This window comes from Schistocerca americana, chromosome 1, assembly GCF_021461395.2.
Source record: "Schistocerca americana isolate TAMUIC-IGC-003095 chromosome 1, iqSchAmer2.1, whole genome shotgun sequence".
NCBI classification, from domain to species: Eukaryota; Metazoa; Arthropoda; class Insecta; order Orthoptera; family Acrididae; genus Schistocerca; species Schistocerca americana.
The window spans coordinates 481,451,772-481,468,065 of NC_060119.1; the positions used below are offsets into that span (position 1 = coordinate 481,451,772).

General features: G+C 39.1%; 1 protein-coding gene across 1 annotated transcript in view; it reads right to left on the bottom strand.

Annotated features, from left to right (window-relative positions):
- Positions 1-4,686: 4,686 nt before the first annotated feature.
- The window catches only part of LOC124604286 (ubiquitin-like modifier-activating enzyme 5), a 125,267-nt gene continuing 113,659 nt past the window's right edge, over positions 4,687-16,294 (bottom strand). Inside the window, exon 7 of the mRNA XM_047136465.1 lies at positions 4,687-4,957. Coding sequence (XP_046992421.1) covers positions 4,770-4,957 — 188 coding nt within the window. The 3' untranslated portion in view covers positions 4,687-4,769. The remainder of the gene's footprint in view (positions 4,958-16,294) is intronic.

Here is a 16,294-nt window from a genome sequence, read left to right on the forward strand (position 1 = left end):
CAGGAAATCATAAAATATCGCAATCAAGGACATGTCATATACAAAACAACGCATATCACTACGTATTGGTTGAAACAATGTGGCTTCTACATCATTTTTAGTAGGAATTAAACTCTGAAAACTGGAGACGATATTTCTAACATGCTACAGAACTATCTGGCAGCAAAAAAGTCAATATTTTTTATCAGTCCTACAAACAACCCCAGTTAAGTCGTCGTATGACTCCAGTCTGAGTAAAGATCAGGTTAGTCTCATGCCTGACAGCAGAGCTCTTTTCCAAAGAGAGTCTCTAAGGAAATTACACTGCACTGTCTGGACTCACAAACATCCATGCAGGCACCTCTTCAGAAACATGTTGAAACCATGCATCAATGGGACTTGTATCTCACTGCATTTCCTGAAGACACTAAGTTTCAACCCATAATGGTAAAGGAATTTTTCCATACGAATATCTGGATTTGAGGGCAAAACTCAGTGAAATCACATTGCCTGATATAACCACATACTCCAGCAAACTGCCGTATCGGATGTAGAGTATGGCCACTTGGTGAGTGTTTGGCAGATTCAACATCTGTAATTTAGAGGAATATGCAAATTTTTATATGGACACAGATGTACACGTACTTGCAGACATTTTAAAATATTTCCAGAGTGTATGCCTGGAAGCACACTCTCAGGATCCTGCCTTCTTTTATGCAAATGTATCTAACTTCTCTAGGTTTGCTTTCTGTCATATGTTGTTTTGGAATGTTAGTAGTTTTGGTAACACTGCCTCGTAACCTTTCCTCTGCTTCCTTTAAACGCAAGTCTATTTATCTAGGAGTTGACTTTCTTTCTCTTTTAGAGCTTCTTCTACAGTAACTACATAAATTTTGCATTCTGACACTTCCTCTTCAGCAAGGGTGCTGCCCTTATCCAGCATCCCGGCTTCAGCTTTTTGAGTTATTTCCTTTACATCTGCACATAAATTATCTCTCTGTTTTTTGGCAAATTCTGACTCTAAACTTAGCTGGTCTACTCTTAGATTCAACTTGTGTTTTTCTGTAGGTAGGTTTTTGCATACGTCTTGCAGCTCGCTGACTGCATTTGTCACATTTTTTGCCAACACATCCACTTGGGATTGCGCCTCCTGAATTTGAGAATATGCTTAACTAAGATTTTGTACTCACCTGCAAGTTGTTCCTGTTTATAATCTATGGAAGTTATCTTTTTTGTTAACGTATTTATACTGCGGGACATGTCAGTAATTATTTCTTGATTTAGTTGTTTACTGAGCTCTGTGAACTTACTGGATAAATCATCAGATAATTCAGTGCATATAGTTTTGCTCCCCTCACTGACTGTTGACTAATTCTATTCTTGAAATCGTTAAATGCCTGATTTTGCTGTGCAAACTGTTGGGTTATTATTTGTATGAGCTGTGTCAAAGTGTGTGTCTCACTAGTATTTGCATTGCTTTTGTGAACTTTTTACTGTGCTTGCGTTTGCAAAGTAGTGAGCAAATAATCAAAGGAATTTTCACTGTTGCTCACTTTGGTTTCACTATTTGAAAAAATGTTTCCTGTGAGACCTGAGAAATTGTCTCATCGAGCATCATTAAAGTGACTTCATGACGAGTTATATTACCAGTGTCATCATTTTTTAACAGTGGGATGCCAGCCTGTTTGTTTTAGTAGCCATCAGCGAGTTCGCGAGTTGGCGAGTTACTTTCAACTGTTACCAAGCTCGGATTTCCGACATTATGGCATATTACATTTTGTAATAAGTTTTCAACAATGGACATTTCCTTCGATTCCATTGTGAACAGTGTTTAATAAAATTTTGAAAAAAAAAATCATTTTAAAAAAAGTTTTGTTTTTATCGGTACTTTTCAAATAAAGCAGTTTTATATGCATATTCATTAATGAACCTGATTATTCTGTGATACAGTGTTACAAAATTTGAATGACTTATTTTGAACTGTGATGTTGACTTTACGCAAATTTTTGTCTTTCCTATAGAAATACACTTTCTGTAAAGGATATTAATTGGAAGGAAAAGAGAGAGATGGCGCCAAGTGTGGCCATATCAGCATACAGTGTAGCAGCTTCCTTCCTTTACTTCTGCAATCTGCATTCCTGGCGTGTCTCGTTTGTAGGCAGAATTAATTTAGATTTGCTCCTTCAGGTTGTTAACAGTCCCAATCTCACAGACATGTAACAAATACAACAAAGGCCTCAGTAGTTTTTTGAAACGATAAAAAGGATCACTTACCTAAAAAAAAGTATCAGAACAACTGAAAGGTTTGTTCATATTCCATTGGTGCCGTCCTTTGAATGGTCGCCGCTGAATATTGGAAGGGGGGGGGGGGGGGATAAAATGTAATATATATTGGAAACTGATTAAAAATTTGCTGCTTAAACAATTACAAGGGAAATTTTGAAAGAATAATTGAAATAAATTAAAATCAACATCCACCATTTAAATTTACGTACTTCTCATTATTGCCATTGTGCATAGAGCTGGTTATGATGATCGCCCCTCCGTTGCTCACACAAATTCCTCATTCCTCTTGTTTGCTTCGATCCTCTTGATGCAGAATTCTCCGTGTGGCACAGAATGATGAACAGGTGGTTTTTTTAGTAAACTTCATCTGCCAAATGACGTTTATAACACTTCTTTACTGTCCGATTAGAATACACATTTTTGAACAATATTCATATGGCGGAACTCTTCATACATCTGCCCGCTACCACTTGTAGAGACAAACAGATTTTTTAACATTATTAACTTGGTGGAACTCGTAATACGACTGCCCACTATCACTTTTAGAGACGAGTACCTTTGTGAACCACATACTCGGTGTTGAAACAGACAAAGAACATTTTCTTCAATTTGGATTTCGCATCCTCACCTTCTTCTGTATCAGGGATTCTGGGGTGTGTCATTGAGCACTCTGGTACTTCATCTCTGGGTTGTATTGAAATGTCAAAATTTCATCACCATAAATAGCACTGTTCAGAAAACTTGACTAAATTTTCAGACGTTCCTTCAGTTCACCCATGACTGACACTCAATCGGCCTTTTGTTCATGCATCAACAGTTTGGGAACCAGCTCAACAAAGAGCTTTCACAATTTCAATTCTTCCACAACAATGCGATACACAATGATTTTCCGTATGTTTAGAATGTCTGCCAACAGCAGAAACAGCCATTCAATGGTCACTACTCAACAACCCATGCACACAAGTCATATTGGCTTGTTGGTCGCCATCTGAGCACGGATCATCATCTGCCCTTTTCTGATTACCCTAAAACTACTTCATTCATTTCGTAACTTATACATATGAAAGAGCGTACTCCTGGTAGGCTTCTTTATGCAGTTAATGAGTTTATACAGTTTTTTGTCAAATTTTGTGTGGAATTTGATTGCACAATGTTGTTTGAAAGTATATGCCATGACATGGTCTCAAAACAGTGGTGCACTAAATCTAACGTGGCCTTACTTTCTAGCCCCATATGTGGGGTACATTACAACTTTTGATACAGCACAAAAAGGCAATTGAAAAGATCTTAATTAAATGCAGTAAATACAATGATGAAGTAGTGTGAGCAGTCCAACTGTATTTATCAGAGCTGTGAATTTTCTTTAGAATGTCTGTATTCTTCAACAGCATATGAATAAATCAATGCAAATTTCATCATAAATCAATCTAGTGAGGAACAATGCTTTCATAGTTTCTACAGCAAGTTGTGCTTTATTCCTCTGCTCCATACGTTATCCATATGGGAAAACGGTATTATGCAATACATTGGCAGCTCACACAACCGCTCTCAGTCCATGGCCGAGTAGCACTTGTTGTTTGGTAAAAACATTGAACTGACCTTTTCTTCCAACACCTCCACAAGTACAGTTAGTAGTATCAGCTCACAGTCCAACAGCAGAAGCACATGTGTTGCATCTCACTTCTCCTTTTGAGTCAGAAGAAATAATGTCACTGAAGAATGGAAATTCTTTTTGTAATTTTTTATTGAAGGAGCACTTGCACTTCTTGGAACTCATTCAAGCTGCTAAGAAAGGCCATTGACAAAGAAAAAGAATTAAACTTAACTACTGCCATATAGCATAACACTAAGAAGCACAAAATGCAGTCTGATATAATTGCTGATGTATAGATGACTATGGTGGAAGAAACAAGCTCAGTGCCTTGTGTGCAACACTGCAAGTGGGGACTCTTTGGTAAGAGTAGAATCCCTGTTTGCTAAAACAGTTTCACCAACTTCACTAAAACTAATAATAAAATATACCGATACAGATTAAATAAATATCAAATTGAGGATAAATAATTTCATAACTGCTAAATCCAGGCTAAATAGGTGTCTGAAACTACCTTTGAAAAAAATTGGGACAGTGCTACAAAAATTATGACTGCCCAGAGAAAAGGACTGATGGCCAAGTTAGCAAATCAGTGATACTGGCACCACTGATGCTTGGAGCAGACTGAGCTAGGGTGTGCTACAAGGCTGAGAGCCCCTACACCAACCCCACTTACCTGGAACCATCCAAACAAGACACAACTTGACGTGGGCCAGCAAAATAATACATTCATGAATTTTGGGACACACATTGTATGTTGATGACAAATGTATTCTCTTGTCTGAATTGAGTTTGACTGAGGGTAACAACAACAACAAGGGAAAAACAAATTTTATAAAATAAAAACATTTTACTGGAAAAATGCATCTATTTGTAATTACATCAATTAAAACATCAAATTGTTGGTACTTATTCATACAGCTTTCATTTGTGCCATTAGTTCCTCTAAGCTTGCATCTGTGTCACCAACAGCTGGTGTATTACTGTCATCATCTGCAGGAAGTGTGTATGCTGGTTTCACTCCAGAAACAAAGCCTAAGTCCACCTTCACTTCACTTTTGTCTTGCTCTTCTGTGTTGGTTTCATCTATAAGGCATATTCCTGAGAAAAGATAAAGTATGTACAGTAAAATATTTTCCTTTGTACTTCGTAAGAGGGGTACAAGGTGAAATTTTTTTAATATCAACATAAAGTTGTAAGTTATTGTCTTGTGCCTGGACCCTCTTATTTTTGAAACTTTTAAATGTACATAATTGTGATCAGTGTAAACTGTGTTACCTTGAACTTACATTACAATCACAAACAACTGTTATAAATTTTTTTTTCTTTTTTGTTTTTCCTGCCTGTTTAAGATCACAGCTAGTAGTTGCATATATTCCCAGATTTGGTGATTTGTTGAGGTTATCGTTAAATTGACACCAGACTGCATACTGCAAAATTGTAAAACCCTTTGAACTTATCTGAAGTAGACTTGCATCCAGCGCCTCAACTTAAAGAACCTTCTCAGCCATAAAATGAATAAAGAACTATGTACGCAGTCCACAAACTTGAACAGCTTTATAATCTTAGCTCTGTTATCAATTGAAAAGAATCTCCTGTGCCAGCTGATGTCCGAATTTTACAACCCAGTGATGCACAAATTGGCAAAAAGGTAATTTTATTTTTAATAAATGGCATATTACTCTTTTGTAACTGCTTGCCTTAATGAAAAGTTCAGTCTATGCTACAGGTTTAATGTTATCTCTCTCAGAACTTTAGCTACTGTAATGCATCTTCCCATGAAACACACTAATATACAGTATTTGACCCAAAACCTAAATGGCCCATTGAAGATTGCAGTCACTTCCAGGAAAGTATGATTGTAGTGTTTTTGTCAGAGCATTCAATGGTTTAAGTCAGTGGTTCCCAAACTGTGAACCACAGCACCATGGTATCCCATGGAAGCAGTGTGAAAATATTTTGATATTAGACATTTTCTGCAACAGTGATCGATAAAGAGACTATGAATCAAAGTACTGACTTTGGTTCACAAAGTATGTGCCTTGCTAGTACCAAAGCTCCAGATGTATTCGAGATACTGAACACCTGTTTACGAGCAATTTCAAGGGGAGAAAGTGCAATGGTATGTCTATTCATTGTGGCCATCTGATATCTGGCTGTTATGGAGGATTGCATGTATTTATTTGAAACAAAGCTTCATATTTAACATGGGCATACTCCGTCATTCACAGAGAAGCACTCCCATTAAAGTAGTTGATTACTCCAGTGGAAGAATCCTTAGAACATTTCTGAATAAACTACGCAAGAAAAAAAAAAAAAAAAGAAAAAGAAAAACTTGCATAAGTATGTTGGAGCCAAATGCACGTCACTGCTGTACTGTTTCAACTTATGACAATATGTGCCCATGTATTGTTTTGTACATTCAAATTATGGCAAGAAATGTATGCTTGTTTTTAGGATGAAAAATACTAGGTGCCATAAACTTTGTAAACAAATTTTTTTGTTGAACTATCACCATAATGTGATATCTTTCAAAACTAAAGGTGTTGGATCCCTCCAAATGAGGACATAACGTGCATATTTAAAAACTAAAAATAGAAGATTTCGGCTATCAGAAAAAAAAGCACTATGCAATAGAAATATCAGTTATGAAGTTATCCATGGTTATTCTTTTGCAGCACCAGTTTCCAATCTCCAGTGAAGTTTATTTGTCTTGCAATACAAAATCTGTTTCCTACGATAATATACCACAGCTTATCAAATGATCAAAAACTACTTTAAACCAAGTAAAATTGACAAAATCATATGGATTCGAAACCCATTCGGAGCTGAAGGTATGCCTGAATTGATTTAGAGGAAGAAAATGTTGTACTGTGATAGCATATTAAAGATAATAACAGACAGAATGGCATTCATGATTTTTGGATACCAGTAAAAGATGAACATCTGCTGCACAATGAACATTAATTCCATCTATTTAATAAAGAGTAAATACCAAGTAAAACTTAATGTGGGATAGAAAATTAGAGTAATTTGAAACTTAATAGACTTAATGATATTCTGAAATATATAATACCCATGTTTTTTGTAATCTGAAGATTTACATTTTTCATTTTTGTATCAACGACAATGATTTCCAAAAATATAACTAGATAGATAAAAAATGAACTTTGCAAGTGATGACAGGAGAAAAACCGTGCAAATTACAGAAATGTGCAAGCTTGTGATTGAAATGTGCTGGTTCAGTCAATCCTTCCCATCTCTGTCGGTAAGTCTTCCCTGACACAAGGTTCTGGGTGTCTTTTCTGTAACTCTCCCCATTTCCTAAACTTCACCAGTCCTTTTCTTTCATCCCTCTTCCCTCCCTTTCAACTCTTCTGCCAGAAGAAGGAGCCACTGGCTCTGAAAGCTTGCTCACTTCCATAATTTTTTTGTGTTTGTTTTCTTCTGCAGCCATTTGGTCAATAGATTTTTTTAGCTATCCAATCATATTAGATTTACATTTCTGGGAATATGTTGTTTCAATGTAAGTGGTTAACATCTAGACATGAGTTAGTTATGTGTTATACCAATATGTAGCAACTGTGTACTTCATTGCTTTATGCAATGGAAAGCAAATATTTTTACATAAAGAGACTGTTGTTTGGAGAAAACTACACTTCTGGTGACTAAAATTTCAACACCATGAAGTATACAAAGCAACAACATCGTATTCATTGTTCATATAGAGTCGAAATGATTGAATTTGTAGGTTAATTCAAGGCATACAAGGCGCAAAAATTTAGTACACAGATGTGCCAGCTCCAGTAACAACAGTGCTTCTAACCTAGCCGCGTGTCAAGACAGCTAAGTTTGGATGACAGGTACAGATACCCCATCCCTTGCTGTTTCCACACTAAGCCAGAATTCATAAATAACAACAGCTGGCATGTGGTCGTGTGAGAACCTCTCGGCATGCTGTGACTTAAGGTTTCCAATGGGTCAGAAATATGAGGAATTTTCTGGCCAGAACAACAATGGAACAGCATCTGTTATGAGGTAGGTACGGATAGCACAGGCAACACACAGTTTTCCATTACCCTGTCCAAAGATAACATAAGCAAGACCTCAAAATGGGGCATGACTACTGACCTGAAAACAGCAGAAATTACATTTCTGCTGTCCAAATTAAAAGCTGTGTGAACCAGAGATGATTGTGTTTGTACTAAGAGCACTTTGTATCACTACTGGTGATAGGCTTGTAAACTAATGACGGGCATAGTTTGGCAGTGTTCGTTCTAAATTTAGCCATCACAAAAAATATGTCTATCATTATACCACACGTAGAAACAGGACTTCTTGGAAAAGTTGATGTGATGCCACTCGTGTGTCCAGTGCTGTCATTGGCGGCAATACTGTTGGTACAACTCTCTCTGTTGCTACAGTGAGGGAAACAGCTACAAAGGTTGACATGCTAAATGGGTGGTTCCAGATATGACCACATTTGCTTGACAGCCGAGGGATCCCGAACAATGCAAGCAGTGTCAATGTCTACAGCTACATCTAAATCTACGTGGCTACTCTACAAGTCACACTTAAGCACCTCACAGAGGGTTCATCAAACTATCTTCAAAATAATTCTCTATTATTCCACTCTCGTATAGCATGCAGAAAAAACAAAAACCTATACCTTTCCATGCAAACACTGCGTCCCTTATTTTATTATGATCTTTGTTTCTCTCTATGTAGGTCAGTGCCAACAAAATATTTTTTCATTTGGAGGAGAAAGCTGGTGACTCAAATTTCATTAGAGGATCCCGCCGGAATGAGAAAAGCCTTGTTTTAATTACGACTACCCCAAATCCTGTATCACGTGCAGGACATTCTCGGCCCTATTTCTCGATAATACAAAACATGCTGCCCTTCTTTGAACTTTATCGATGTTCTCTGTTAATCCTATCTGGTAAGGATCCCACACTGTGCAGCAGTACTCCAAAGGAGCAATACTCCAAAAGGGGACAGACAAGCGTAATGTAGGCAGTCTCTTTAGTAGACCTGTTGCATCTTCTAAGTGTTCTGCCAATAAAACACAGCCTTTTATCCGTCTTCCCCACAACATTTTCTGTGTGTTCTTTTTAATTTAAGTAATTCATACTCGTAATTCCTATGTATTTAGTTCAATTTATGGCCTTTAAATCTGATTGATGTATTGTGTAACCAAATTTTACAGGTTACCTTTACCACTTATCTGGATGACTTCACACTTTTCATTATTTAGGATCAATTGCCAATTTTTGCACCATATAGATATCTTTTCCAAATAATTTTGCAAATGGTTTTGATCTTCTGCTGATTTATGTTTTCTAAATCCTTGTTGACTGTGTGTTAATAGACCATTCTCTTCAAGGTAATCCATCATGTTTGAACACAATATTTGTTCCAAAATTCTGCTCCATATCAAAGTTAATGATATGGGCCTGTAATTTAGTGGATAGGTCCTACTGCCTTTTTTAAATATTGGTGAGACATGTGCAACTTTGCAGCCATTGGGTATTCGAATCTTTCATCAACGAGCAGTTGTATATGATAGTTAAGTATGGAGCCATAGCACTGGTATACTATGAAAGGAACCTAATTGGTATACAATCTGAACCAGAAGACTTGCTTTTATTAAGTAATTTATGCTCCGTCACTACTTTGAGGATATCTACTTCTAAGTTACCTATGTCGGCAAAAATACTGCATAACAATAAACCACAGTCTTGGTACACAACATACTATTGGTATCGAATTCAATCACAAGCTGCTAGACACTACTTCTTCCTCTTCTTCTTCTTCTTCTTCTTCTTCTTCTAAAAAGCATTAAATGATCTCACGAACAACCAATATTCAATTATGATTTCTGAATAAGTAACCTGTTTTGTTGTTGTTGTGGTCTTCAGTCCTGAGACTGGTTTGATGCAGCTCTCCATGCTACTCTATCCTGTGCAAGCTTCTTCATCTCCCAGCACCTACTGCAGCCTACATCGTTCTGAATCTGTTTAATGTATTCATCTCTTGGTCTCCCTCTATGAGTTTTACCCTCTGTCCCGCCCTCCAATACTAAATTGGTGATCCCTTGATGCCTCAGAATATGCCCTACCAACCGATCCCTTCTTCTAGTCAAGTTGTGCCACAAACTCCTCCCCAATCCTATTCAATACCTCCTCATTAGTTATGTGATCTACCCATCTAATCTTCAGCATTCTTCTGTAGGACCACATTTCGAAAGCTTCTATTCTCTTCTTGTCTAAACTATTTATTGTCCACATTTCACTTCCATACATGGCTACACTCCATACAAATACTTTCAGAAATGACTTCCTGACACTTAAATCTATACTCGATGTTAACAAATTCCTCTTCTTCAGAAATGGTTTCCTTGCCATTGCCCATCTACATTTTATATCCTCTCTACTTCGACCATTATCAGTTATTTTGCTCCCCAAATAGCAAAACTCCTTTACTACTTTAAGTGTCTCATTTCCTAATATAATTTCCTCAGTATCACCAGACTTAATTCGACTACATTCCATTATCCTCATTTTGCTTTTGCTGATGTTCATCTTATATCCCCCTTTCAACACACTGTCCATTCCGTTCAACTGCTCTTCCAAGTCCTTTGCTGTCTCTGACAGAATTACAATGACATCGACGAACCTCAAAGTTTTTATTTCTTCTCCATGGACTTTAATACCTACTCTGAATTTTTCTTTTGTTTCCTTCACTGCTTGCTCAATATACAGATTGAACAACATCGGGGAGAGGCTACAACCCTGTCTGACTCTCTTCCCAACCACTGCTTCCCTTTCATGTCCCTCGACTCTTATAACTGCCATCTGGTTTCTGTACAAATTGTAAATAGCTTTTTGCTCCCTGTATTTTACACCTGCCACCTTCAGAAGTTGAAAGAGAGTATTCCAGTCAACATTGTCAAAAGCTTTCTCTAAGTCTACTAATGCTAGAAACGTAGGTTTGTCTTTTCTTAATCTAGCTTCTAAAATAAGTCGTAGGGTCAGTATTGCCTCACGTGTTCCCATATTTCTACGGAATCCAAACTGATCTTCCCCGAGGCCGCCTTCTACCAGTTTTTCCATTCGCCTGTACAGAATTCGCGTTAGTATTTTGCAGCCGTGACTTATTATAGTTCGGTAATTTTCACATCTGTCAACACCTGCTTTCTTTGGGATTGGAATTATTATATTCTTCTTGAAGTCTGAGGGTATTTCGCCTTTCTCATACACCTTGCTCACCAGATGGTAGAGTTTTGTTAGTACTGGCTCTCCCAAGGCTGTCAGCAGTTCTAAAGGAATGTTGTCTACTCCCGGGGCCTTGTTTCGACTTAGGTCTTTCAGTGCTCTATCAAACTCTTCACGCAGTATCATATCTCCCATTTCATCTTCATCTACATCCTCTTCCATTTCTATAACACTGCCCTCAAGTACATCGCCCTTGTGTAGACCCTCTATATACTCCTTCCACCTTTCTGCTTTCCATTCTTTGCTTAGACCTAGGTTTCCATCTGAGCTCCTGATATTCATACAAGTGGTTCTCTTTTCTCCCAAGGTCTCTTTAATTTTCCTGTAGGCAGTATCAATCTTACCCCTAGTGAGATAAGCCTCTACATCCTTACATTTGTCTTCTAGCCATCCCTGCTTAGCCATTTTGCACTTCCTGTCGATCTCATTTTTGAGACGTTTGTATTCCTTTTTGCCTGCTTCATTTACTGCATTTTTATATTTTCTCCTTTCATCAATTAACTTCAATATTTCTTCTGTCACCCAAGGATTTCTACTAGCCCTCGTCTTTTTCCCTACTTGATCCTCTGCTGCCTTCACTACTTCATCCCTCAAAGCTACCCATTCTTCTTCTACTGTATTTCTTTCCCCCATTCTTGTCAATTGTTCCCTTATGCTCTCCATGAAACTCTGTACAACCTCTGGTTTAGTCAGTTTATCCAGGTCCCATCTCCTTAGATTCCCACCTTTTTGCAGTTTCTTCAGTTTTAATCTGCAGTTCATAACCAATATGTTGTGGTCAGAGTCCACATCTGCCCCTGGAAATGTCTTACAATTTAAAACCTGGTTCCTAAATCTCTGTCTTACCATTATATTAACTGTTTTGTTATCTTTCCTTATATTGAGAATGAAGACAGCATTACCCCTACATACTTGGTGTGGTTGTGCTGGGAGCACACTTCATGTCAATTTCACATTTGCTGCATGTTATTTTCTGTGTTTTGCAAATTTAATGGCCAGCAATGTAGATTTTTTTTTTTCACAACTGTGGCATAATTTCATGACTGAATAACTCTACTTTTTCTTCGTTTAGCGCAACATATTAAACTTAAAATGACATGAACACCTTTTTCAAATTAACTGAATGCTTTATAAGATAATATTTCCTGAAAAAAATCACAAAATATGAAAAAAAGAAAATTTTGAAATTCTAATGCAAGTTATAAACATATAATACGAATAATATTTGTCCAAGTGTGTCCTAGTTCTGCACCCATGCACGTCACTTCATAAATCTGAGTACATAATCTTAGTTCTGCTAACCTTATCTACAACTTATTATAGATATTATTCAAGCTCAGTGTAAAACATGGAAATGAAATTTCCTCCTTTTACAATTGGAATCAAGACTTTTTTTCATTAGGGATAATCTTCTTATATTCAGCTGCATCAACTCCAGCAACAAGTAGGTATGATAGCTATAATCACTATCCATGTATTTGTAGCATACAGGTCTATTCTTATGAACAATGTCACGAAAGAAACAACTAAACCACTACCACAATCAAATCGCCATAGGGGCATTGTAACTAAGCAATTTGCTGCTCATACTGGCTTCACAAACCAGACAAACTGTGGTTTTGATAGCTAGGATGCCACGGCGTAGCTGCCAGTTAAATTGGCACTACGACAGGCAACGACGACAGCACCCTCTAGCAGGCGCTGTTCAGCTCTACGAGTAGCACTGTACATTCAGCCCATTTGATCAAGAGCAGACAGCCGGGGCACTTCGCTTCAGCTTTGCACCTCAGGGCAAAGTTATGTATTACTCTTGTTGCTAAAGTAAAAGTGATTTAATTCACACAGCAGTACCGAGAGATTTTCACCTTTTCCTGCTCATACTCACGTGCTGCCTTCCAGGTGGGATACAAAAGTTGGTGAGGAGGTTTCCCCTATCATTTCCTTTCTTGCTCGGTACTGCTTTCTTTTCGTGCTAGCTTCAGTATAAGACTTTCATTTGTGTAAACTATGGCTTCGCTGACGGTGCCGCCATTTCGCTGTCTGATCTTGTACGTTTTCAGGCTCAGCAAATGACGCAGCTGCTTGCTGCCATAAGTGGACTGGACACACTACAATCTGCAGCTATTTTGGTGCCTCCAACGCCAATGCCTGTACCTATGCCTTTGCCGACGGTGCCGCCATTTCGTGCCTTCAATCCTGACGTTGAATGCTGGCCAGAATACATCACACAGCTCGAGGCACACTTCGCAGCATACAACATACCACGTACAGAGCGGCTTGCCTTTTTCATTGCCAACATGGGTGTTGTGTTGTACCGTGTGCTCATGAAATTGTTTCCCACCACCCGCCCAGAAACTAAAACTTACGACAAAGTGATTGATGCTTTGAACTCCCACTTCTGTGACAGTGTAAATGTGGTAGCTGCACGGTACAAATTCTTTCGCCTCCGGCGTGGCCCTGCTCAGTCGAATAAATCTTGGTTAGCAGATCTTCAGGGACTAACTTTTGATTCCGACTTTAATTGCTCATGTGGACGCTCATATGCGGATATAATGATTAGAGATGCTATTGCGCAGAATGTGGAGGATCACCGCATCCGCGAACAAATCCTCAGATTTAAAAACCCGTCTTTGCAGGAAGTAGTGGACTTGCTAGACAGACAAGATAAATTAGACATGGCTACTTCCACGTTCGATGTGACCCTGGTTGTGTGTACGGTTAGTGCGGCACAACATGCGCCCTCCTGCCTGGCGCCAGCCACACCGTGCTGCTCCCGCACACGTAAACATGGTTCAAACCAGGCACCCTCTCAGAAACTGAAATCATGTCCGAACTGTTTTCGTGCCCACCCACGGGACAGTTGCCCACCCCATCAAGCACTGTGTTATTTTTGTAGTATGAAAGGACATGTTCAAGCTGTGTGCAGTAAGAGAAACTCTAATTCACAACATGTCTCCCGTCTGCGCGACTCACGTGGGCGTCACCGCAACGGAAACCACCGTGATCATGATTCATATCAGCCTATGGATGTTAATGCCATTTATTCACAGCCATCTGCTTCAAATGCTTCGAAAGCTCATCGTGTGAATCAAGTTTTGCCAGACACTTCCTCTCTCATTCAGCTTGATGCGAGGAAACTTTTTGTGACTTTGAACCTTTGTGGCTGTTCTGTTCGCATGCAGCTGGACACTGCTGCATCAACGTATGACTTTCTTGGTTCGCCCCCACTCTGTCGTTCACATTCCACTCTGACTGCATTTACTGGACAGGAAATCTCAGTGCTCGGTGTGTGCAGTTTGCTAGCCATGTATGGTGCAACGACCTGTACAGTGGCTTTCCATGTGCTCCACTCTAGTGATGCTACAAACATTTTTGGCATGGACACATTTGAACTTTTCGGCCTCGCAATTCAGGACAATGTACTTTGCATCAACGTTAGTGACCATGGAGACAAGTGTTGCTGCAATATGCGATGATTTTGCTGAACTCTTTTCTGATGGCCTTGATTGCGCCACAGACTTTGCAGCGCATTTTGTAGTTAAAGACAATGCCATGCCTATTTTCCAGCGTGCACGCACAGTACTGCACACACTGCGTGACACCCTAGCTGCTGAACTTAAGCATTTGCAAGACAGTGGTGTCATTGAGCCTGTTTCTGCTTAACCATGGGCTTCGCCTATAGTGTGTGTGAAGAAACCAAATGGTCGGCTCCGTAGTTGTGCTGACTTTAAGTCTACAGTAAATCCCCAGACAGAGGTAGCTACGCTTCCCTTACCGTGTCCTGAAGACATTTTTGATAAGCTTGGTGCGGGAAAATTCTTTTCCAAGATTGACTTGCAGGATGCATACTTTCAGATTCTGCTCGACAAACAGTCGCAGCGGTATTTTGTGATCAACACCCACCTTGGGTTGTTCAAGTTTCGCCACCTTCCGTTTGGTTGTGCTTTGGCTCCTGATATTTTTCAGTCTTATTTGCAGCAGTTGTGTGCCACTGTCCCTGGTTGTTCCAATTATCTGGACAATATAGTTGTATCAGGTCACACCCATGACGAACATTTGCAGAATTTGCTTGCCTTATTTACTGTTCTTTTGCAGGCAGAACTAAAGTGTAACAGAGACAAGTGCAAATTTTTTCAAACTGAGATTCAGTATTTAGGACATACGATTAACGGACAGGGTATCCACTCCTCGCCGTCACATCTCAGCGCGATAAGAGACTTGCCAGCACCCAGGAACTTGAAAGAACTTCAGGCAGTGTTGGGCAAGATTACATATTATATTCGGTTTATACCAAATGCAGCGCAGATTGCAGCGCATTTGCATAGCCTTCAGCGTAAGAACGTTCCTTTTGTTTGGTCTTCGGAATGTGACACTGTTTTCCACAAGCTCAAATCTGCTTTGTTGAGTGATCATTGTTTGATTCCTTTTGATCCCTTGAAACCAGTTGTTTTGGCTTTCGATGCATCTTCTCACGACATTGGATCGGTTCTCTCGCACCGTATTAATTCTGTTGATCGGCCGATCGCTTTTGCGTCTAAGTTGCTCAATTCTGCCCCGCAAAACTATTCTCAAATCGAGAAAGAAGCTTTAGCTCTTTTATCTGGCGTAACCAAGTTCTATGATGTTTTTGTACAGTTGCAAGTTCTATTTGTTAACTGACCATAAGCTTTTGACGTCATTGTTCCACCCGTCACAGCCAGTTCCGGCCCGTACTGCACAAAAGCTGTGACGTTGGTCTTTGTTTTTGTCTAACTACAATTACGAAATCTTGTTTCGGCCTACAGCATGGCAATGCTGATGCTTTGTCTCGTCTGCCTATCGGTCCTGACAAAATGTTTGATTCTTCTGAACTGTCCTGCATGTTTATTGATTCGCAAGATAAGGAATTAGCTGATGGTTTTCCAGTGGATTTTCGTCGCATTGCTTCCGTGACAGCCGCCGATGCTTCTTTGCAGATTCTTTTGTAGTATATTCGTACTCAATGGCCTTCATCTGCTACGCAGATTCAAGATCCTCTTGTGAGGCGTTACTTTGCACAACTTCACAACTTGTCTGTACAACATGGTGTTATCTTGTTACAAACTGACAATGATCAGTCTCGTGTGGTTGTACCTCATGCGTTGCAACAGAAATCCTCAGATTGCTGCCCGCTGGTCATTGA